Genomic DNA, 25,073 nt, shown 5'->3' with positions numbered 1-25,073 from the left:
GTCTTAAGGCAAGACTTGCACAGTTGTACGACAAACCATGCAATTAATTAATTACAATTTGTTTGGTTATTCAACTGACACTCTCTATATATGAAGCGTTAAGTGATATTTCACTTTAACTGCAGTGTAAATTGAAACGCTCACCTGTTCTTTTTCATTATGTGCTCAAACGGCCTGAGGAAATCCTTCTGGAATCTGAAATTGGCCAACTCTCCCTTCTCCAAAAATTTCATGGATAGCTGCCTCAAAGAGTCCACAGCGAAAATAGCAACATCCTCATTGGGATTACAGCCGACCTGTGTCAAAACAGAGAGCGAAAGAGACGGGGGGAACGTTAAAGAAACGAGAGTGCTGTGTTTTCATTTTCGGCTCTTCTTCAATCTATTAGATATGCCCTCCCACAGGCAGAGTGAAATTTAAAAGCGTCATTAGATTTCTCTGATATCGTACAAAGCCACCGAGACACACACTCTTCATGGACCGATTTCCTTCCAGCGTTGATTTGGTGGCTGCTTTGAACTCACCTTATTGAAATGATCCCCTATAACCTCCCATATCCTGGACCACTGCAGCCTGATACGACCCATGTTGTAGTACGAAATCTCCACGATCTTCTGCAGACTGAACATTCGAGGGTGTGTAGGGGAGGCCAATTCGTCCATCGATACAGCACACAGCCATCGGACAAAGTCCACTGCAAGACACAGCAAGGTACACGACACAACACTTTAATCTTCTCAGAACTGAAGGTAGTGTGGCGCTTGCAACGCCAAGGTCGTGGGTTCAAATCCCAGAAACAAATACTAATAAAATACAGCTTGAATGCAATATACACAATAAATTGCAGTCTTGATGAGCATAAGAGACTTCTTTCAAAAACATTTAAAAAATCTTACCGATCACAAACTTTTGAACGGTAGTGTAAGATTTAAATAAACATGTCAACTGTAAATGTGAAGTCTTGTACTTACCGATGGCATTTCCATCAAGTCTGGTAGAGCCTGTGAATATCCTGCAGAGAAGAATATGAGCGTTAACAACATTCCAGGAACATATTAGTGTTTGTAACATAATGAGGTTCATTAGAATTAACGATAACCATCATACCGGTCCACAGCGACCACCACACTTTGCGAGCTGGTCTCCCCGATAGACTCCTGAATGCTTGCGATCTGTTTACGATCAACGTTCCCTCCTAGTGTGAGAAAAACCACAGTTGGATTATTTATACAAGTACCAACTTAATTTCACACTGCTGGATAATTATGTTGGATTATAATAAAGCAATCTTAATGGATCACATTTTATCTTTAGATAAAACGTTTTTGATGATGCAATTGCAAACGGAAAAGCTGCAATGCAAATGGTGCTTGTTTTCAATGTCACAGTTTTTGTGTTTTGACAAAAATGCCCTTTAAATTCAGTCAATATTTTGTCAAATCATATTCAATATCACACTCGCTTTACTTTACAGACTAAATATTAACTAAATTTAAAAAAATCTGACAAATGACAAAACATTTAGCTATTAATTTAAACATTTGTTAAACATTTAAAGTCGCCCTGTGGTGAAAATCAAGTTTTTAATGTTGTTTATGTCTATGTGGTGTTTTTAATATGCTTTAAGACAAACCATGTGTAAATTCATAAGTCAACACCATTGCTTAAAACTGCAGTGAACCAAAAATCGCAGTTTGAAATCGCTGGTGTTTCTGACGCCGCAAACTACCTTGTAACCAATCACGTAAACGTGTGATCGTCAACGAGTGGATCTCTGAGCTGGTGTGAGTGAGTGGAGGCGGGGCTAATTTGCATATTCATTGAACCGCGTATACTAAATGAGGCAAGGGTGTAGAGTTACGTTCAAGCTATTTTAAGGCATGAAGATTTTGTTTCAAAGAAAAAACGTTTAAATATGTAATTTATGTCAAAAAGTCTTTGTCAACAAACATTTATAATAATGATATGTTTGCTGCTTGTGTGAAGTGTGATTGACTGACCCAAGCCCAGGTACTCATCAGACGTCTGTTCCTTGGTGCTGGTGATGAAGCCTTCCTTCCCCCGTACGGTTCCTGATATGTACCGAGCCTTCACTCCTGTCCCGATGAGCTGGGCCAACTCCAGCTGACTAATGCACTTCAGGATCTGCAGCGCACATACAGAATATGATAATACCTGACAAAATCTGCCAATCACATCACATAGGAAACATGCAGGCCAATCAAAGAGCTGGGTTTGGCAGTGCTCACCTCATGCCAGGAGTTTCCTAGGTAATTTCCATCCGTGTGTGCCACTGTAATGAGGGTCTTGATGGTGTCGATGTTCTTCTGCTTCATCTCAGTGATGCCCGAGCTGGCCGTCAGCAACGTGAAGCGGGCCAGAGCCTGAACGTACGCGTCTCGTTCCAACTGGAAAAAATCAGCAGAGAACAAAAACCTTTCGGAGGGTTTCTGTTTGGTCTGTTTCTTACTGAAAGCTACCGAATGTAGTCATATGAACCACTTTTATAAAGTTTTTGCATCCTTTTTGAAGCTTTACAGCTCTAATCCTCATTCATTGTAATTGTATGGAAAAGAGCAACATACGCATTCCTCAAAATATATTTTTTTGTGTTCCACATGTTTGGAACGACACAAAGACTAATAAATTATTTCATTTTTCATTTTTGGGTCAACTATTCCTTTAAGCAGTCGATCATTCCAGCCAAAGATGACTGAAGTTTTTAAAGTCACTTATTCAGACAGAGACTTGAACAGCAATGCAAGCAAACGCTAGGCCTTTCTCGGCTTGGGTAAATGACCTCTCCACGGTTAATGCAACGTGTGAAATTACCTGAATGCTGAAGATGCATGCTATCCTGATAGCACAGCGGATTCCCTCAAGACACAAAGAAGCCACCTCAGTGTCATCACAGTCTTGCAAACCCACGCTGAACGCAGCCAGAAAGGGTGTCCAGGCCAGCTATGAGAGATCAAGATAATATGGGATGGGTATTTGCATCCAGACAGAATGTACGTGGAAGTACATGCACAGAATACCTTAAACATGTATGCGCATGGACAGAATACCTTAAACATTGGTCTGACGTGCTCGAGGTGGGTGGCGCTGGTGAAGGGCGCCTGAACGTGACTCACAGCCTCCATCAGAGCCTTGGCTGTCTTTGCCATTTGCTCCATCTCAACATTATACAGAAGCCTCCTCTGCTTCTCACTGGCCACACCTGATCCAGAGACAACAGCAAAAGCACCATCAGTTAACACAAACCTCACCTCAAAATATCAGAATACTCCTTATGCCTCTACAGAGACAGCCGAACATAAATGTTTATTTGTTCTCTCGGAAGTCCAATAGCTTGTATTTTAATAATAATAATTCTAGGGATGCACCGATATGAAAATTTTGGCCGATACCGATAATTATTTTTATTTGAAAGCCGATAACCGATATATTGGCCGATTAATCTAAATTCAAATTTTTAGATCATTTTTGAGAGCCTGATTACAAAAACAAAAGCCATTGAAAGCCACGTCCCAAGCACACAATTATAATTTTCTCATTATAATTTTATGTAGCCGACATGACAGACAGGCTGCACATGTTGCACTTAACTGTATTTTCCTTTTTTGAAGTGATTCCAATCATATTTAAAGCAATTCAAAACCATCATGGCGAACAGAGCGCATCTGAAGTGTCTCAGCTGAAGGAAAAATCCATTATTTATCAGCTTTAATATATTGGTAAAATTTTGTTATCAGGCCGATAACGATAACATTAAAAATGAGCATATATCGGCCTGTACTGATATGGTGGCCGATATATCGCGCATTCCTAATATTTCATGTTATTTATTTAATTGTTTTGTTTTATTATTATTATGGCTAATAATTATAAAAAATTTAAATGAAACATATAATAAAAATGAATAATAACTAAAATGATTACTAATTGAATAATTATTAAAAAAAATATCTATACTCATTATAAAAAAAATAGCCAAGAACTAAGAAATATCCAGATTTTTAGTTGTTTTAGCTTGTTTTAAATAATTTAAAGTCATCTCGATGCCCCCAATTTAGTTGAGGACCCCTAGTGGGCCCTGGTCCCCTGGTTGAAAACCACTTATGTACAGTCTCAAACTCATTATCGTACAATAACTAAAATGACTGCCATGACCACATCAAGCAAAAAGGCATTTGACCAATCATAGCTTTTTTATGCACAGGATTCAAATCGGTATGCCATATACTCACTTTGCTTATTTGACTTGATATGTATTTCCTTCGTCTCCTTCATAGATATTTTTTTCCCTGCGATTTCATCATAAATGGCTGAGAGATACTCCTCCGGTAAATCTTTACTGTCATTGATACCTCGGTTCATCTTGATGTATTGCTCTTTTGTCATTTTATTTTTCACCTGTGCCAAGATAAAGGAAACAACAGATCAGTTGCGTTTCAGAAACATCCATCACCCTAGATTTAACTATTCCGCTCACATATCAAGATTGAATGCCAAACAGCCATTTCCAGCTCCGACGTTCATATTAACATTCATAGACTCGGGAATGAAAAGAAAATGCATTCTGCATTCGCTGAAGATTTCAGTGAACAATCAGCACTGGGTGCACTAACCTGCGGACTGTGTAGATCTGTAGTCAACATGATGATTGAATACGCGAGGACGTATGCGGTGTCTGCACTGGCGAACAGCGTTTGCCTAAGGAGAGACATAAAAGAGACAAACAGCGACTGAGTGCAGTGTTTGTGACATAATTAGCAATAGGTTAATCTGTTGAAACAGAAGGAGACCGCTGCACTCACCCTTGGTTGCATTCTAAATATCTAGCAGCAAATTTCTCCATCAGTCGATCAATTTTCTGGGCCTCTCCGGGCAGACGGAAACCCTCGAGGAACGTGCGCAGCGCTGGCACGAAATCTTTGCCCTGGAAGTCCATTTGGTCGACGTAGGCATACATAACCTCTTTATTGATGCGATCGTTGTCTCCGAGAAACTCTCCTACCTGGATCTGTCAGGTTGGAAACAGAAGGGCCAATGAGTCATATTGATTGTGTAGGTAGAGCAGAAAAATCATGTTTTATAACTCAAAAACACATGCTCAATGGCAGACTGGAGAAATCATTGCGCATCTATTCAGTGTGCATCATTGAAATGCAATTTCTATTAAAGTATTCCACACATATCTCAAGACATTAAGGAGGCTGAGGGCTATTCGGGCTGAAGTGCCCTAATTTTGGGGCAGATTTAAGGATCTCTCTTTACCCATTACTGCTGTAGTCTTTTGAGGCCGGATGAACGAGCAAATGAGTTGCCGATTCATCACACTGAAGGATCAAATCATCTCTAAGTGGGGCAACACTTGTCTGGAGCATCTTAATATTGTTTGTTTGTTTTCAGAAACGTTTCAGAAAAGCCCTGTTTTATTACAGTATACTGGCCTAGGTCACAATACATGGAAGAAACAAGGTAAGGGAAAATGTTGTAGATAAACAATGTCTTACAGAGTCAAGTCTTTCCTCTTGGTGTAAAAACTGGGCGATATCTTCAGGTGTGGTTCCCAGCATGCCTTGTTCTTGCAGGTACTGAATGCCCCTCTTTGGTTTTTTGTTGAACCTGTGCATTGTGATAAATAGAACATTAAGATATGATCAACAGATTCACATTTGGCATTTTGTAAGGATGTTCTGAAGGTAAAGTGTGCAGTGTGTTTTTGTCTATGAAAGGGTTCATGAAGCATCATTTTTCTGATAAGAAAACATGCCCATAAACTACGATGGAAACACATTTACCGAATAAATTCCTCGATGCGCATCAAAAAAGACGTGACTTTGCGATGGGACGACATAACTGGACTAACCAGCGGACCGAACTCATTGCACATCATTTAAAATGCTGTTTTGGTCATTCTGAAATGCCTGAGCAAAGTCGGCAAAGTGGTTTAATAATAATTCCTTCCTTAATCATTCCCTCCTGCCTCCAAAAACAAGATAACTTTATTCCGTTTCGTCTGCGCGTTCTACGGCACAAGTCATTTATTATATATGAAATTTGTATATACAGTGGCTTCTCATACAGCAGCAACTTCTATTTTTCTAAATAATATTTAACGGCAGTTTATCAGGAAGTGATGATTTTGTTCTCTTCGGCTCACTGGATGGAAACGGTGCTTTATTCACATATGTTTTATGCGATATTCTGGTTTTTGCTGCTGTGACTCAAACATTGAAATGCATTATGACAGATTTATAAAAAAAAATGGTATAGATGGACTGAAACTTCAGAAGAAAGTACAGAGCAGTAGGTGCTACACACTTCCAGGAACAACAAAAACCCTGACACTTTCATACATTTTATTCTTTAGTTTCTAAACACTGAATAGGTGTCATTGACGTGTAAATGTGGCAGTCGTGTTTAAATTTAAATTGTCATCCATCTGATGTGTGAAAATTGCAGAAGTTCAGAACGAGAAGTTTTCGCAGTCTCTTTTTTCACAGTGGAAAAAGTCCAGAAAGATACATTAGAATTTCATAGTAGAACCCTTTAAGATTGCTGTTTGTTTGAGCCCAACATTTCAAGTACTGGCTCAACTGTTCAAGGCACCATTTGTCTGGTAGATGGTGAAGTGTTTATGAAACCTGTTTGCAAGCAATTATTTTTACAATTCCAACTGGCTCTGATAGTGCTACAGAACTTAGACACTTCACCTTTAAGGTGTCCGAACTTGCTCTTGGAGGGCCGACATGCTGCAGAGATTAGTTCACCTGCCTGGAAGTTTCTAGTATGCCTGAAGACCTTAATCAGCTGGTTCAGGTGAGTTTAATTGGGGTTGGATCTAAACTCTGCAAGACAGCTGCATGTTTTTCATACAATGGAAAAATTGCATGACAGTGGCCCTCCAGGAGCAGGACTGGACATAGATAGGGTAAACTAAGCAATTTCCATTCAAATCTCTATTGATAGTGATTTTGTTAACAGCACTGATAGTGCATAAATTGATTTCATGCTTTTGAATCCAACTTAATGGCTTACAGGTCAATGCCTTGCTCTATGATCTCCTTCTGTTGTTTGAGGACCTCAAACTGCTCAGGGTTGTCCGTCCCAGACATCTGTGTGCTGTAGCTCCCGATGCCTGACGAGGCGGTGGAGTCCAATGAGTTTATGCTGCCGTAGCGGTTAATCGTTTCTGGATGCTTTGTCTCATTGGTTTCCTGTTCTAAAGGCTTTTCTTGGCCTAATCGAGAGAGAAGAGAAATGAAATTCAGATGCAATTTTAGAGAAAGCTGAAAAAATGATGAGCCCAGTTTGTGAAACACCATGAGCCCCTGCAGCCTAGGGACTAGAGACAACATGATTCATTGGAGTCCTGGTTGGCTGAAATGTGTGTTGGTGTAGAGTCTTTTTTCTGACTCAACTCCCTATATGAGTTTCCCAACACAACACTTCTCTAATAAAGTCTTTGGCCTCTGCTGACTCGTATCACAAAAACAGCACGATGGGGACTGGAGGAAGAGCAGCGTGACCTGAATACACAAAGTAACAGATCTGAAGTTTGTGCAAGCAAGATAAACAGACGGTTTGGGTATGTGGAAGCCATGGTTGCAGTTTGCAGGGTCTAATTACACACTGGAAACACTGTAAAAGATTTAGCGGGTGGCTATCGCTGTAACATGAGCTGTCAGGTCACTTCCTCATTTCTCATAGTTTCCTCTCTTTAAGAGATCAGAGGAGCCAGTAGCAGCTGGGAAATACTTGCCTGTTCGTCTTAAGCTTCAAACAACAACATACAATGATATACAAAAGCTAATACGGCCACAACACAAAGAACTATTAGTTTAGACTGTCTAGTTTACGCAACAAAAGCTAATGCAATCAATTCTAAATGTCACTACAAACTGCCGTTACCTGCTCTCCCTTTTGATATGCGTCCGTTAAGAGAAAAGAACAAAGATTGATTTTCCAGCATGATGAGAATACAAGAACCCGAGAGTCTTGATTATGGATCGAAAACAAACATAATGCATCTGAAGAGTTACTCAGATAAGTATGCTACAATCGGACTGGACGATTAGGACATAAGGCCTGCATATGTAAGATTGGCATTTGGTCAAGATGAAAGGTTACAGACAATTTTTGATTTGATTTGCCATTGTTAACATTGTTTCCACTAAAATACCATGGCTACTACATTTATAAAACACAAAATCCATGGTAACCACTGTCATGAAATAAACAAAAACATTTTATATTTTAGGTGGTTGCTAATGTGTTCTGACTAATTGTTTGCAATTTAATGTGGTTCCAAGTCTGTTTTTCCCCCCAGTGTTTTCCTGGGTGTTGCTAGTGTTTGCTAAGTTGTTCTAAGTAGTTGTAAGGCATTGCTGTGAAGTTCCAAAAGTGTTTTGGGTGGTTTCTAGGGCGTTGTCAGGTTGTTGCTAAGGCATATTGAGTGGTTGTTGACAAGTGGTTCCAAGAGTTTTTTTGTGTAGTTTCTAGGGCATTTCTAAGTGGTTACTAAGGTGTTCTGAGTGGTTGTTAGCACATTGCTATGTGGTTCCAAGGATGTTTCGGGTGGTTTCTATGGCATTGCTAGCTGGTTGCTAAGGTGTATTGAGTGGTTGTTAGTGCATTGCTATGTGGTTCCAAGAGTTTTTTGTGTAGTTTCTAGGGCATTGCTAAGTGGTTACTAAGGTGTTCTAAGTAGTTGGCATTGCTGTGGGGATTCAAAAGTGTTTTGTGTGGTTTCTAGGGCGTTGCCAGGTGGTTGTTAAGGCATACTGAGTGGCTGTTAGTGTATTGCTATGTGGTTCCAAGAGTTTTTTTGTGTAGTTTCTAGGGCGCTGCTAAGTGGTTACTAAGGTGTTCTGAGTGGTTCCAAGGGTGGATTTTCAAGTGGATTTTCAGTGGTCATTTTGTCATTTAAAAAGAAGACTCTCTGGTTTCTGATTGGCTGATATCTGAAAGCCTAAGTTGGGCTTGAGGCTACAGGGAAATTTCCTTTAGGTACATCAGAGCCTCTCCTCCTCAAACCCAATAAAGCCAAGCTTGATTAAACCTAAATTCCCTTTGCTCCGAAGAGGTAGGGTCTTTAGCATGGCGCATGTTCCCAGCTCATCCGAGAAGCTCTGCTTTGCAGTGTTCAGGGAGTACCTCCCTGATGTCAGGGCATGCCTCAGTGAGGAATAACAGCCTCAAGCCTGTTTGATTAAGATGAAAGGCCTGTGTAGCCATCATGGCAAATAGCATTTCCTGCCTCTCTTTGAGGCACAGGACTCCTAGTGCACTGTCCTCAAAAGCAACTGTTTATCCATTTGGTTCTGCACAAGCCTGAAGCCTCTGGAAAGCAGGATAAATGCACTCCGAGGAGACTAATTTAGAAGAGCCAGAGCTGTAACCTGGAATATGTGATGCAACCGCTTGGTTCCAAAGCATATCAGGATATAGAGGGGCTAAACAAGTTTCTGTAGGTATTATACTGGTTGATGAGCCAGTATTGATGTTTTGTTCCACAGAGGCTGATGGTTTGCCTTACCGAGACTTGTCTGGGAATTGGGGTTGACATATTGGTCTTTGCTCCACTCCACCATACACTTGAGAATGGACACCAAACACTCCAGTCCTTTCTTCCTTAGAGTCAGCTCCTGAGGGAAATGAACAGTTCTAGTAATTTACCCTTTCCAAATCAGCATGATTTTTTTTTTTTCTTTTGTTAAAAAATAAATAACATTTTAACAGGGACAATTCAACTTAAAAAAATAATACAAGTAGTCATGATATTTCTGTCTTATATATACAGTTTTCTAAAGCTGTACTTTAGTTTAGTAACAAACAGACTTTTGAATATTTCAAAATATTTAGATGTGTGCAAATATAAAGTTGAATGTTTTTGTGTTTTTATTTTTAATCTTTTAATCTAAAGTCTGAGCAAAAAAAAAAAAAAAAAGTAAAATTAAAATATAATAACAATTTTGTCTGCACTTCAAATGTCTTTTTGTGAGCTCATTAACTAAATGAGGGAACGATGGTGAATGAAGTAAAGATTTTTTGTGTGAACCAATCCATGTGTTTACCTGAAGTGGGTTTGTACCCAGTTCATGGCCTCCTCGTCCTTGTGCAATCTTTGAGAGGTCATTCACCAGCCTCTCGAAAATATTAGCAGCATTCAGGTCACAATCATAATTAACATAGATATCTACCACACTTTGTGCATCTGTGAGGGAAGAAATATCATAGAATTACTCATAGAAAATCTCTCAAATATCTTTGAAAGTGAGATTAAGAAAAGCCTTTCATACCTGCACATATTCTGGTAAGGGTTTGAATGACCATCCACTTGTGGTCATATGAGCTTGTGGACGTTTCCAGAATATAAAGGAAAATCTCTTTGAAAAACACCTAAGGAGAAAAAAATAGTTTTTAAAATTGGTCATAAAATACAGTTTTTCACTTAAAAACCTCAAAAATTCATAACTAAGTCAATAACAGATGGTGTTGTCAAGACTCTTGCGTAACTTGATCGAAGTGAGAAATATTACTACAAGACACTGCAAACAATAAATCCCAACACACTTGTCTGGAATGAGGCACATACACACACACACACACACACACACACACACACACAGAATTACAAGCTTTCATCCTAAACCACAGCTCAAATAAATCCACACTGTCAGCTAGACAGACGCTCCACAGTCTGACGCCATCAGGGTAAGATGGACAAACACATTACAATTCAGGGGGAACTGAGTTCAGGCACCTCAATTTGCATCTTGAGATGTGTCTTGAAGTTGGACAGAAGGGTGAGGAAGATGGACAGCGACAGCTCGAACACTTCGGGGACGGAGGAGACGCCGTTTTTAGACAGCGCTACGCACAGGTACTGCTTGATGGCGTTGATGAACATCTCATTGGTTTTGAAGATGGGCCCAGCGTTCTGCAGGATGGACAGGAGGAGTTGCAGCGAGAGGACCTTGGACCGCAGCTCGTGGGATCTGCAGGAAGTTAATAAATTATGTATTCATTCTGCATTCCATTTAAAATTCTTGTGCCAAGGCAAAACTTAACTTAATAAAGAGAAATCTTAAAGTCCCCCTTGGTGAAAATCAAACTTTTAAATGTTATTTATCGGTCTATGTGGTGTTTTTAATATGCTTTAAGACAAACCATGAGCAAATTCATAAGTCAACACCATTGCTGAGTATTTTCTCCTTAAAACTGCAGTGAACCAAAGACAGTCTCAAAATCACGGTTTGAAATCACTGGTGTTTCTGACGTCACAAACTACCTTGTAACCAATCATGTCAACGTGTGATCGCCAACGAGTGGATCTCTGAGCTGGTGTGAGAGAGTGGAGATGGGGCTAATTTGCATATTCATATACTAAATGAGGCAAGGGTGTAAAGTATTCAAGCTACTTTAAGGCATCGAGAAGGCAAAAGTTAAGGCAAAAGTTTAAATAAGTCATTTGAATTGAATTAATAAATATTAAATGAAACGAATATATTAATTTCAGGAAATCTCAAAACGATGCAGCAACAGAATTCAAAAGCACTCAACAGTAATAGCTACCAAAACAATGCTACAAAATATGTCATCCTGTCTACTAATGAACAAACTAAACCTACATTTTCTGAATTAAATTGTGTTAACAGTGGTGAAATAAAAGTGGTGCCTCAATTCTAGTCAATTCTGGTGTGTTCTGGGTGGTTGTCAGGGCATTGCTAAGGTCCTTTTCAAGCCCCTTTTATTGTCCTCTAGTCAAACACTGTCCCTAACATAAAGTATCTACAATAATAATAGCGATGTTTGCCTCAGTTTGCACCACTATAAATAAAGTCTAAGTCCTGCTCTGATGTAAATCAAGACGGGTCAACAGGTCTCAATCCATTTGACAAAGAGTGATCAATAGCACTGAAACAAGCTTCCTGCCTCACTGCCTCTGAAGACACACCAGGATGAATGGCTCCCTTTCTTTTCAACTGATGGGGAGGAATATCTCTCTTGCCCTCTGACAGCCCTATTCTCCTGTTAAAGGACAATGGCTGATGCTACCAACACTCTTGCTCTAAAATGATTTTAGAGATCCAACCAATTACAGATCTAAAATTAGAATCTGAAAAGAGACCACAAAACCACAATTCAATTGAACCCAGACTGGAGATTTAATTTTTGGCACAACAAACAAACAATTCCATTTGAATACAGTCAGATGTTTTATTTAGAAAGCCAGGCTTACTTCGGATCAGGAGGACCGTCTGAAAGGGGCTTCATGGAGAGCTTGCAGAGAGAACGGAATACCAAGAATGCATCCTTCTGGAGAATGTGGGAAAACTTTGCACCTTGTGCTGGACCAGTGGTAGCTACAGAATCCTGTGGGAGAAATGCTCATGTTAGCCTCTCACGGCAATCACATTTAACTGCCGGGAAAATCAATCATCATCTATAGCGAGAGAAGATACAAGAGTTTATGTTGAATAATTGTCAGATACAGTTTGTGTAAACAAAATACCAATAATATCCAGATTTTATGTATAACGTGGGACTTTTAATTAGAAGCAAAGCCGAAATACACCAGCAAACCCTTATTTCCAAAAGTGTCTATGCTTTACCACTTCCAGCTGCTCATTCAAAAAGATGCTGCATTTTTAACAAAACATTTCGCAATAAGCAGTTGACAACACTTGACAAAAAGATTAGGTCGTTATAGAGGGTATCATGGTTTGTGACATTGCAATCAAATTCTAAAATTGAATTTTGAAAAATTCAACTGTTAAATCAACGTAGTTACAGTTCTGGACACACAATCCAGTCAAAAACAATTACATATGTGTAAACAAGCTGCAAAGCAAGAGAATTGTCTCTTTTGTACCTTTCATGGCAGAAGTGGAAATTGGTACCTGAGTGTCATTGGAGGAGACAGACAGTCTGTCATCGGGCAGGGACGGAGTGAAGCTCGCAGAAATGGGTGTGCCAGGGATGCCGTTGGCGTGAACATTTTCGTTGTCGCTGCCCAAGCCTCCCTCCTCTTCCAGAGAGTTTGGAATGCCCTCAGCTGGCTCAGCCTCAGCCTCACGGCTTTCCTTAAGATCTGAACAGGGTAAAACAGATTTCAGGCTGGGTTCAATGGGACGGTTAAAAGTGTACCACTACTAAAATCAAACAGCCACTAGCCTAGCTATCCAACAACATAAGATTTGCTTCCCTTACAGACAGTTCACCCAAAAATGAAACATGCTCCATGTTTTGTCTCTTGCTGTGAGGGCACAGTGTTCATTCACTCATGTGCTCTTGTCTCCTGTGTTTTTCTAGAGCTCCTGGTTAATGTTTTCATTGGTCAGGCGTTCTATGTTGTGCACGGTTCATGTTTATCATCGGTAATGTGCGACCACAAATTTTTGGGTGAACTGTCCAATTGTCCCTTTAAGCTTCCCACAGCAAGAAGAATACAACTCGCCTCCAGCAACTGTGTTTATGACTTCTTGCAATATGCTCTGTACAATCTCCTGTGCCTTCTCTTCATAGTTCTGGCTTTCTTCTTCCACGGTGGCTTCTGTCCCATGCTCTGCCGCACCTAAAAGACAGCAGAGTACGGTTAAGCTTCTAATTCTGTCTAGTCAGTCGTTCATTGTGCACTTGAGGACTTTCCCTCCAAGCACACAGTGTAGTCACATTAAATCCACGTTAGCATTTCCAAATTTAACTTTTATAAGTGCTGTTAAGAGGGAACTCCATACTGCCTGTAACTGGGTGATCTTCAGATGGAAAGCAGTGCATTTAATCTTACGTAAGACTGAGAAACACTGACACAGTTTTCCAACAGTGTCACATCATTAGAGGGGGTCTCATCTGTTCTGATGTCAAGCCTGAATACATAATTAACTTATAATGACTAGGAATCAGAGATGCTCTCGTGTGTCTAGTAGTGTTGAGGAGGAGGAAAGAAACAAACTAAAAATAGTAATGCTACTAACTTAATGGGATAGTACACAGAGGAATGAAAATTCTGCCATCACTTACTCGTGCCGTACCCTCATATCATTTCAAATCAATAAGACTTTGGTTAACCTTTGAAACACAAATGAAGATACTTTTATTGACACCTGAGAGGTTGAAAAGTCGAGGTAACCAAAATTTAAAAAATCCAAAATAGTCATAAAGGTGCCGTAAATCAAATCCATAATATGAATTGAGTGGTTTAATCCAAGTCTTGTGAAGAGGTACAATCGCTTTGCATGACGAACAGATTTAATTTAGGCTCTAATTCACATCTTAAATATAAATTAATTTGTGCTTCGAAGATTAACCAAAGTCTAATGGGTTTGGATGACATGAGGGTACGAAACGAGTGATGACAGAATTTTCATTTTTGAACAAACTATGGTTTTAATGGCACATCAGTAAGTGGAATCAATAACCAAATACAAAAACATGGTTAAAAAGAGAACAAAAAAAATCTTCCAACAGAAAATTAAAACGTTTTTGATAAAAGATTTTGAACGTCTTTCTGAATACATCCTATTAAACCATACATTTTTAGTCACATTTATGAGAATAGGCAATAACGAAAGCACTCTCATAGAATATTCCACTGGTGTCTAGAGTCATTTAGAGAAATTAGCATAATCATTTACATAAACATGGAACCCTAAAGCTAAATTAATCCCTGAATGTTCGCATGCATCTCTTTACTTTGCGCAGCTGCTGTGGCCTGGTCTGCCTCCGTCTGCTCATTCTCTGCAGGGCAGAAGTCGGTGCCGTTCTCTGGCTCGGGACTCTCGTACGGTGGGGATCCCTGCTCGACCTTGCTGCCCTGGTGTCCCGGTCCACCGTTGGCCTCGGCGGGGAGGCTTTTGCCAGGGGTATCGGTGTGCCGCTGTCCAGGAGACTCTGGTTCTTGCTGGCTGACTGGAGAATGCTGCCTGTGCCTCTCTCGCTCCATCTGCTTGGCTTCCTGCAGCTGGAACACACATACACGAAAGGTCAAGTCATTTTAAACATGTATCAGGGAGTTTATAGACTCATGTTCCCTCCTGGGTGACCAGGAGCCCAAAGCCACGCTGATGTACATCCATTTCTCTGAACAGGAGGCAAATAATTGTGTTTAGGAATACAGGTTGTTCCCATCATTTAAAAACAAAAACACAAGACCAGGATCTTTATAGCATCTTACTGTACGTGAAGACAATGTCTGTGTTCATAGAGACAGATGGTGGTTTGATTACATGCACCTGGAATGACAATCTGAGGTACGCACATGCGATACGTGTAAAATGAAAATTCTGCCATCATTTACACACCCTCATGTGGTTTCAAACCTATATGACTTTCTTTTGTGGAACAAAATAAACCAGCCATCAGTGACGTAAAGCATGCCACATTATGCAATCTAAAACCATGATTTTCCCATGGGCCGAAAAAAACATTTCACAGTCCGTTTCAGAAGACAAATATCATTAATAAACCAAATTAATAAACAAAATTGCACAGGGTGCAAATAGTCAACAACTGAATTTGAATGGAGCTGGTAGCTGATACAACTTCAGACCAACTGACTGACATATTATTCTTCAAACTGAACATGTCTAGAGTATAAATATCAATAAGGCTGGATCTATTAACAATTATTTTGGCTTTGGTACAATACCACCCTGCAATACCTTGGTATTGATAGTAAATCGATATCTTATGGCTTAGCAACACATAAAATTAAACTAGACTGTTAAAAGGTTTAGTAAATCAATTGAAATAATGTGCAAATAAATTAGTACTTAGCAATTGATCAAATAAAACTAATATTGTTAACAGATTCAGTAATTATTTTCAATTTACACAATATCCTTTAACATTTTATAAATTACAGTTATAATACATAAAACAGTACTAAAAATAACAACTACATAAATAAATAAATCTCAACATAGTTATTAAATTATGCATTACAAAGAGTGAAAATACTTTTGTTAAACATACCACCTGGATTTGTTTTTATAAATAAATGACAGAATGAAATGTTATATTTTTTACTTTTCATGTACCAATATACCATGGAACCCTAGTTCCATTAACATCCATAAACCCAGATGCATCCATAAACCCAGAAGGACCTTCAATGTAACATGTTTATTAACAAAATATGAGGGGACAAAGATGTCCCTTCTCCAGAGCTTTCAGTTGAATTTAGGTGGTCTGATATGGTCTAGTCTGTGTTGGCAAAACAAATGCATCTTCAATATCGTATAGCTGATTAGTTATGCATGATGTGTCTGGCTGTGTCACAATGTGTCACGCTCTGTCCGGACTGCTAAAACTGTGTGACAGTGTGTTTTGCTTGTGCCAAAACCGCAAGCCTCACTTTCAAAGAGGCATCCTTTTGATCAGCGCAGTGACCGTGAAACATCTAAACTGCACCTCACTGTCCTCATCCACATGCAGCCATATAAACCACAAAGATAGAGACAGATCGCGTTTGCTCCTGGTCTCAACATCCATCTCGGATGATCTAATCACAAAAGACAGACCTAAATACGCTTGTAACCAAGGCCTAAAACGTTTTTATCTGATCACTAAAACGCATCCTCGCACACAACAATCATGCGACACACCCATTTTTTTTTTAACCATCAAGTTTCCTAAACACTTCTGAAAAGATTACAGACAATTCTCCACTGAGAAATATTATTTATGTATTACAATAAAAATACTTATGTGGTTTATGAAAATGGATTGTGCATTCAAATTAAAATAAGTAAAATAATTTTAAAAAATTATTCATACAGTAAAAAAGGGTAAAATTTCAATTAAATGTGCTTTTTCTTTTCTTTTTCTTCAATTATACAGATAAAACATTCAGAGCCTACAACAAACGTTTGATTAAAATGATGGTTCCTCTGTTCCGCTTTAATCCATTTCAGAGCTTAAATTTTCAAGATATAGACTTCTGTTTAAAGGTTTGGGGTCGGTACATTTAAAAAAAAGAAATTAACAATTCAATTCAGCAAGGATGCATTAAATTGACAAAAAGTGGCAGTATTTATAATTTTACAAAAATATTCTATTTCAAATAAATTCATCAAAGAATCCTGAGAATGTTCACAAACATACAGTGCTATGCATAAGTTTAGACACCCATGCTTGACTAAAAAGAGGAATAAAAAATCATCTTTTGGAAATTGAACTTAATGCCTTAATTTAAAAAATTAGGAAAAATCCAACCTTTAAGGACACCAATTTTCTTTGTGAATGAATAATGTATCGTAAATAAATAAATGCTCTTCCTTAAAATACAGGGTGCATAAGTTTGGACACCCCTATGTTAAATTCCCATAGAGGCAGGCAGATTTTTATTTTTAAGTATTTTTTTTAATTTTTTTTTTAGGATACTATGCATCCTGATAAAGTTCCATTGGCCTTTGGAATTAAAATAGCCCCACATCATCACATAGCCTTCACCATACCTAGAGATTGGCATGGAGTACTTTCCATAAGATCATCTCTCAATGCAACGCAAACTAGCTATTAGGCTAACTGAAATAAAACCATGCCAATCTCTAGGTATGGTGAAGGCTATGTGATGATGTGGGGCTATTTTAATTCCAAAGGCCGAGGGAACTTTATCAGGATGCATAGTATCCTAAAAAATTTTTTTTTAAAAATACTTAAAAATAAAAATCTGCCTGCCTCTATGGGAATTTAACATAGGGGTGTCCAAACTTATGCACCCTGTATTTTAAGGAAGAACATTTATTTATTTACGATACATTATTCATTCACAAAGAAAATTGGTGTCCTTAAAGGTTGGATTTTTCCTAATTTTTTAAATTAAGGCATTAAGTTCAGTTTCCAAAAGATGATTTTTTATTCCTCTTTTTAGTCAACTTTAGTATGGGTGTCTAAACTTATGCATAGCACTGTATTAAGCTGCAGAACTGTTTTCAACATTGATAATAATAAGAAAAATTTCTTGAGCACCAAATCAGTAAATTAGAATGATTTCTGAAGATTGGAGTAATGATGATGAAATTACAGCTTTGCAATATACAATAGGAAACTTATAGTCATTTGAAATTGTAATAATATTCCACAACTGTACTATTTTAACTGTATTTTTGATCAAATAAATGCAGCCTTGGTGAACATAAAATACTTATTTTAAAAAAACATTTGAACAAATCTTAATGATCCCAAACTTTTAAATGGTAGTGTATACTGAATATTGTCAAAAAGGCTAAACAATATCTACATAATTTCAAGAAAAACAACCCAATCCTAAAGAGCACCATACGTCATCACAAATTAGAGATCTGTCCTCAAAAGCAGAACGTGTTCACAAAAGACGTTTGTTACAACCAGCTGTCTTCACTGACCACTTGTAAACAAATCATCCGAGACGGATGTTACTACCAGGCGTAAACGGGGCTAAAATACGAGAGAAAGCTCTTACACAACACATAAACATGGTAAGACAGGTGAAAGGAACTCATTTTGTCATGGAGGGGACGACAGCAGGCAAAAAAACGCAATGAAGCCAAGGCAAGCAGACTGGAGCTAGACGTCTGAGAGAGATCGGAGAGAAAGGAACAGAGTGCGAGAGTGACAGATGAAGCTGATGTACACAAACCAGAAAAAACTTCAGATCAAGCAAATTTCAAGGCAGTCCTGTCACTCTTTACCTGACGATCTCGCTTTCTTGATGCCAAAGACCAATTGATCTTGTGATTTGTAAGCTATATTTTGAGGGGGAGGAGGAGGAGGAGAGGCATCAACCAAAAAGAAAGAAGAGATGTTAGATCAGGATGTCATTTCCCCGTATTACCACAGGAGAAGTGTCAAATGCACTCACTGCTTGGTTCTCCATGCGGGCGAATATCACATTCAGCATCTGCGTGAGGGTGGCTTTGGCCGTGGTCTGGTTGATGAGGTTCTTACTGGCCAGGTAGATGTTGTAGCACGTTCTCACGGCCTGCAGCACCGTACCTTCATGGATCTCTATTTGCTGGGAGGTCACGGCTGTAAGCAAGGCCTGTCGGGGGCCAAACAAACAAACAAACACAAATGTCACCGCAGAGAAAGTTAAGCCACGACTGTAGTTGTGTAATCCTAGGAATGTATCCAGACGATATGGGGAGCGTTATTATTTATTACTTTAGCTGCAGGAATCTCGGTAAAGTTCAAACAGATTAGGCTTGACATGCGGCCGTATGAAGGAGTTCAGCAGCTTTCAGGAGCCGTGCTTGTCCTGCCACTCTACATTCCACAATGAGATTTGTTAAACAATAGCTTAGTCAAATGACGCTATGGAAATATGAGCACTACAGGTTAGGGCAGTTCTACACAAAGAATGTACCTACATACTAGAGCTGCACGATTAACCATTAAAAGATCACGATCTTGATTCAAACGCTCACGTAATCTCATTTCTGAACGACAACGATTCGCCTGTGTCTATTAAACCTTTGACAAAAATCACACCCGATCATTCAAATCTGCGCTTTGTGCCGCGCGGAGCCAGAGAGAGCGGATGTCATGTATAGCTATGAAATCGCTTCACAAACAGTCTTTTCAGCCACACTGTATCATTATTTCTGTGTTCATATTATCACAGAATATATAATTTGGATATAAACACTGATGTCTACAGAAAAGTAAAATAGAGTAAATCACGTTTAGAACGTAACTTGGCTCTTCGAATAACGATTGTATCGATTACATTTGTACGCCAGCATTGAATTATTCATTTAGACATTTGTTCAAAATACACTGATTCATCCAGTATAGAGTACTTGGTACCAAAGTCTGTACTTTTTGACAACTCTAATCCAGCAATGAAACAAGTGAAGTATTTATGAATGAGTCATTGAATCATTTATTCATTCATTCAAATTTGAAATAGACTTTAACATGTTGTCAGAACCGCTAGTAAAATACATGTTGTTTTGTTTAGTTGTCTGTTCAGAGTCGTGGTAGAATCTGAATCTCTGTTTGAAACAAAACCATTGTGATTCTCAATTTATCCAGAATCGTGCAGCTCTACTGCATACTCAAATACAAAAGACATGCTTATTTGCTCTAAATACAAGTTTATTTTTATGTTTTGATCCTTTGTATTTCAATCATTTACTTTCTGCTGAAACGTTCCTGTTTTTCTGTATAATTTTAATGTTCACCTTAGGATGAGATGTGAAATGTTAAAGTATTATTATTTTTTATCATACTACTACTGGTTAATTTTATAATAAAATATTTTTATTTAAAAAATCTAGCAATTATTATTCTACAATAATAATAACAATACATTTTTAATAATTTTCTTACTAAAGCTACTTCCTATATACCTTCTAGATGTACAATATTGATCTGTATGAACATCACCCAAATTCCCTACAGCTAGCATTGTTTCCCTGAGAATTTCTGAATTTAAAAAAACAAAACATGGCATTATTTGCTCCACATGTTTATGAGCAATCACCCATAAAAATATTTGACCTTTATAATTTGCAACTGGACGCCTTCATCCGTCTGTGGCCCTTGGAAACAGCCACATATAGTCTCTATGATCCTGTCGATGAGCTTTTTTCCTGGGGTTGTGTTGTCTGGGGCGCTCCCCGTCAGGTGACCATATGCTATGAGTTTCTGAAAAATCATGAACACAGCGTATGAGATGAAACATCCCCATTATAAGAAGCATCCTGTCATGAGTTTGTTGTAAGGCGCTGACCTGTAAACAGTCTAGAGAGGTGATGACGATGCGCGGACATTTTGACTGACAGGCCAACTCAAACGGCAGGAAGTATTTATCTGCTTCAATGAAGTTGGTCTTGGATTTGATTGGCGGCAGAGTACTGGAACTTGACTTGTTGTCCCCAGCCGGTGGGCTATAAAACAAAAATAAAGACGTTAATCAGTTTAACTGAACAGAGGCTGACAATCATTTTAACCAAATTAACTACGTGATATGCTGATTAAATAACTGAATACATTGCAATTAATTGCACATCAATGTAAGCTGACAAAAGCTCTCAAGTTAAGATAATTTAAGATATTACATTGCATTATGGCAGGTACTGTTATAGACTGCAAACTCTAGCTTTATGTTCAGCCACTGTATCAACTTGAGCATTGGAGCTGGAGAGGTGCCAGGCTAAGCTGGGACTGCTGTGTTTTAGCTAGGACGGAGCATTACGATTTCCTTCAGTAAGACGAGTTGATGAGAGCAGTGGGACACAGGGAGGAGGATGGAGGAGATAAAAGAATGGAGTTGAGTAGAGAGACAGCGAGTGATGAAGAGTAAAATGGAGCACTAAAGGGACATGATAAAAGAGAGAGTGACAGAGAGCAAAGGAGTGGAAGGGATGCATTTGCATGCTATGTGTACTATATACGAGATTAGAGTGTTTTGCATGGTTGATTATGGCTGAATCCAACATGTAATTTATTACAACAAAACTCGCTGTTGTGAGTATGTATCTTTAATTACAAGTGGTCATAACTCTTAAAATAGACTGAAACAGACCGATTAAAGTTTCACAAACTTAAAGTATAAATAACGGAAATGAGTGCAGGATCGGATATAACCCAAAAATAATTTGTGGTTTAGAAAGTCAGTTGTGAACTCAATAACGAATTTGAATGATTCATTGACTTCTTTTTGACTCATTAAAAAGAACTGGGACTGAATTTGTAAGATAATAGCTTAAAAATAAATGTAAGAAAATTTACTCTTAGAAAAATTTCTTAATGTTCTTGTCTTTCTTTCTTTTTTAGTCTGTTCTTAAGACTTATGATGAATTTGATTTCCTGTAAATAAACAATTAGGAAAACCCACAACTTGTCTTAAATCCAGACAAGTTAGATGTTTAATTAATTTATTGGGTTGTTACAAATATTAAGCACTAAAACCCTAGCTACATATAATAGATATTAATACTACTAGGGATCAGTGAGTTTTCGTCAAGAACCGCCATAAATTCAGATAACAACAAAAAATATTCTATAAGAAGAAAAATATGTTCTTGAAAAAATATTTGAAAACTTCTTACATATAAAAAAAGAATTTGAAATAAAAAAAAAAAAAAAGTTGTAGGAATATTCTTACGAACTACATAGAATTGATCTCCTTTCTTACAGTATGTAGATTTTTGTAAATCTGGCCCCTGGTTCTTCAATCATTTATTCATGAGTCACATTTATTTCAAATTTGCAGCTTGTTTCATACGCAAAATGGACAGACAGACAAACGTGCTGTCTATGTCATCTACAAACTCGACTGGTGCTGATGAACAATTCTGATTCAAACACAGGAATCATCAGTCTGAATCATGGACTGAATCGGTCACTGCGAAAACAAAATGTTATAGGAAAAAGAAAAAAAGTTGTACACTAAAAAAAAGGTTCCAAAAGGAGGTTTTGCAGCGATAATATAGGAGAACCATTTTGAAACCTTTGAATAATTGAAAGAAACTTTTGTGCAATGGAAAGTTTCCCATGAATGTTAAAGGGATAGTTCATCCAAAAAATTTCAATTTGTAACTAAACAGTTGTGGGGCACCATTGACTTCATTTTTTCCAATACTAAGGAAATCAATGGTGCCCCACAACAGTTTGGTTACTGACATTCTTCAAAATATTTTCTTTTGTGTTGAGCAGAAGACAGAAATTCATTCAGGTTTGGAACAACTTGTGGGTGAGTAAATGATGACAGAACTTTCATTTTTGGGTGAACTATCCCTTTAAAGGTTCTTCATGGAACCAATGATGCCAATAAAGAACCTTTATTTTTAAGACCTAACTCAAAAGTACACGCATTCCCATTATCCGTGCTGTGTTGCTGTGGCTATGAGGTCGTAGTTAGCTGGCCCATCTCAGGCTGAGTCAGCGGGAGGCTGCTACAGTATAATAAACTCTTCCCATCGGCTCGGCTCTATTCCCCTCCTCTCCTCTCTTCCCTTCTCCTTCATTCAATCTCATTAATCTGTCTGTGGAGGGATTAGCCAGCTCATATTTATAATTGACATAAATTGAGCTGTAGCCAGGCTACAAGGGAAAAGACTAGAGATCCACCGGGTCCAGAGATTACCTCACACATCTCTCATTTAGCCTGTTTCTCTCTCTGCCCTCACCGAAACAAACCCTCTAGAGGATTCTTATTGCTATAGAGTTAAACCAAGTTGGTAATCAGGCTGAGCACAAATAGCCCGAAAGCATCGTGCAACGGCGAGACATCTGGGGAAGAGAGAATCATCTAGTGCTCTTTTAAAAGATAACAAGTTAAGATCTTATGAGAGCATTTGTGGCATACTGATTTCCCCAGAATTTTTTTTTTATATGTGCTTCAATTTGTAACAAAAACGTAATGCATTTGACAAAGGAAGACTATGAGGTAAGAGAACAATCTGAATTTTCCAGCTCATTCTTTTTACTGTTTAATGATGCATGGTGATTGTATTGTATTATTATTGTATTATATAGCTTATATGTTAATATGTAAAAGTCTAACAGTGTGTATTTAAAGGGTTTGTTCACCCAAAAATTAATTACTCAATTATAGCAACTTTCAAAAGTTCATAAAGAGATCGTAAAATTAATTCATATGACTTGAGCGGTTTAGTCCAAATTTTCTGAAAAGAAACAAAGACTTCATATGATGAACAGATTTAATTTAGGCTTTTATTCACACATTCATCAACTCACACATCAGTTGTGGTAAACGGAAGCTCAAGCATGTTTGCTTGATGTGCGAGAAGTTCTCGCCGAGAACCAATGAGATTCATTCTCGTGTGTTACGCAATACGCATCATGTTTGAGCTTCCTCAAGAAATTTGTTCTTGCACGTCAAGCAGGTTCGGCTGAGCTTCTGTTTATGTTCGCTAATTAATGTTTATATGTGAATAAAAGCCTAAATTAAATCTGTTCATTATATAAAGTGGTCAAGTCTCTTCAGAAAATTTGGACTTAACCGTCCAATTTATTTTGATTCGTTTTACGATCTCTTTATGAACTTTTTGAAGCGTCAAAGTGGTAGTTGCACAGCTGTCAACGGAGGGTTTCACCAAAAACATCTTCATTTGTGTTCCGAAGATGAACTAAAAGTCTCACGGGTTTGGAACAACATGAGGGTGAGTAACTGACACAACTTTCATTTTCGGGTGAACTATCCCTTTAAATGTTTGTTCCTTAACTTTCAAAGCCTTGAATTTCAGGGGCCCAGAGAAACGTATTTTCTGTGTTAATCGACATTATGCCACAGATGCAGTCGATAGAGCTTAACCTGCATTGAACAGTAATGTTCCTGATAAATATCACCAAAAGGAAGAATTTCCCAAAAATAAAACCTGCTGAATGACACTGTATTGTACGAAATCGACAAATTGCGCAGTGAGCACCAATCAGCCAATTAGAATGATTTCTGAAGGCGACACTAAAGACAAGGGTTGGGTATCATTTGAATTTGAATCAACTCTCTGATTCTGCTTATCAATTCCGATTTCAATTCCAGTAAGGTAAAAAAAACATTTAAATCAAACATATTTATAATGTGTCTTTTGGCAAAACGTTTCGATTTCCATGAAAAAGCATCCTAAATAAGCACTAACATTTTACAATGGTTTTCACAAAAATACCACACACAAAAAAAACTTGACTAACTAATAAAAATGTCAAACATTATTAAAGAATTGGGTTCTCTTTCGCATCTTCTTGCGATTGAAAAGGTTTTTAAATCAAATTAAAACGCGCTCACAGAATCAATAAGTGAAAAACTGTTTCAATTTTATCCGATTCCTGAAGTTTCCGATTCAGAAGTAATGGCAGCTAAAAACATTTATTATGAATTGTAATATTTCAAAATATAATATAAATATTATATTTTGTGTGTATTACATATATTATTATTTCAATATTAACTCAAATATTAATATTATTAAATATACACTTTTAATGGCCTGTTTTTTATGAATTATGCAAAAACACTGAGTCAAGTACGAATCAGTACAAATAACTCGATGAATCCATCAGAGTTCGGTTATTGAACCAACATTTGACACATTTACTAAGTTTAAGTT

General features: G+C 38.0%; 1 protein-coding gene across 3 annotated transcripts in view; it reads right to left on the bottom strand.

Annotated features, from left to right (window-relative positions):
• arfgef1 (ADP-ribosylation factor guanine nucleotide-exchange factor 1 (brefeldin A-inhibited)) overlaps window positions 1–25,073 on the bottom strand; it is a 59,424-nt gene that overhangs the window by 12,785 nt on the left and 21,566 nt on the right. For 2 of the 3 annotated variants that reach the window (XM_079862567.1, XM_079862568.1), the window contains exons 3-27: window positions 20,732–20,888; window positions 20,500–20,646; window positions 18,857–19,036; window positions 18,687–18,740; window positions 14,707–14,974; window positions 13,472–13,588; window positions 12,915–13,105; window positions 12,254–12,387; window positions 10,775–11,009; window positions 10,311–10,410; window positions 10,086–10,225; window positions 9,548–9,656; window positions 7,048–7,249; window positions 5,520–5,631; window positions 4,821–5,026; window positions 4,632–4,716; window positions 4,251–4,416; window positions 3,069–3,220; window positions 2,833–2,961; window positions 2,250–2,408; window positions 2,001–2,145; window positions 1,108–1,195; window positions 972–1,012; window positions 525–694; window positions 145–296 (exon numbers count right to left, since the gene is read on the bottom strand). In XM_079862567.1, the coding sequence (XP_079718693.1) occupies window positions 145–296; window positions 525–694; window positions 972–1,012; window positions 1,108–1,195; window positions 2,001–2,145; window positions 2,250–2,408; window positions 2,833–2,961; window positions 3,069–3,220; window positions 4,251–4,416; window positions 4,632–4,716; window positions 4,821–5,026; window positions 5,520–5,631; window positions 7,048–7,249; window positions 9,548–9,656; window positions 10,086–10,225; window positions 10,311–10,410; window positions 10,775–11,009; window positions 12,254–12,387; window positions 12,915–13,105; window positions 13,472–13,588; window positions 14,707–14,974; window positions 18,687–18,740; window positions 18,857–19,036; window positions 20,500–20,646; window positions 20,732–20,888 (3,639 nt within the window). The remainder of the gene's footprint in view (window positions 1–144; window positions 297–524; window positions 695–971; window positions 1,013–1,107; window positions 1,196–2,000; window positions 2,146–2,249; window positions 2,409–2,832; window positions 2,962–3,068; window positions 3,221–4,250; window positions 4,417–4,631; window positions 4,717–4,820; window positions 5,027–5,519; window positions 5,632–7,047; window positions 7,250–9,547; window positions 9,657–10,085; window positions 10,226–10,310; window positions 10,411–10,774; window positions 11,010–12,253; window positions 12,388–12,914; window positions 13,106–13,471; window positions 13,589–14,706; window positions 14,975–18,686; window positions 18,741–18,856; window positions 19,037–20,499; window positions 20,647–20,731; window positions 20,889–25,073) is intronic. The other variant, XM_079862569.1, reaches the window with a different exon arrangement.

Source organism: Squalius cephalus (assembly GCF_949319135.1).
Source record: "Squalius cephalus genome assembly, chromosome: 25".
Lineage (NCBI taxonomy): Eukaryota > Metazoa > Chordata > Actinopteri > Cypriniformes > Leuciscidae > Squalius > Squalius cephalus.
Note: the sequence above shows the minus strand (reverse complement) of the source record. Positions and strands in the feature narration are given on the sequence as shown.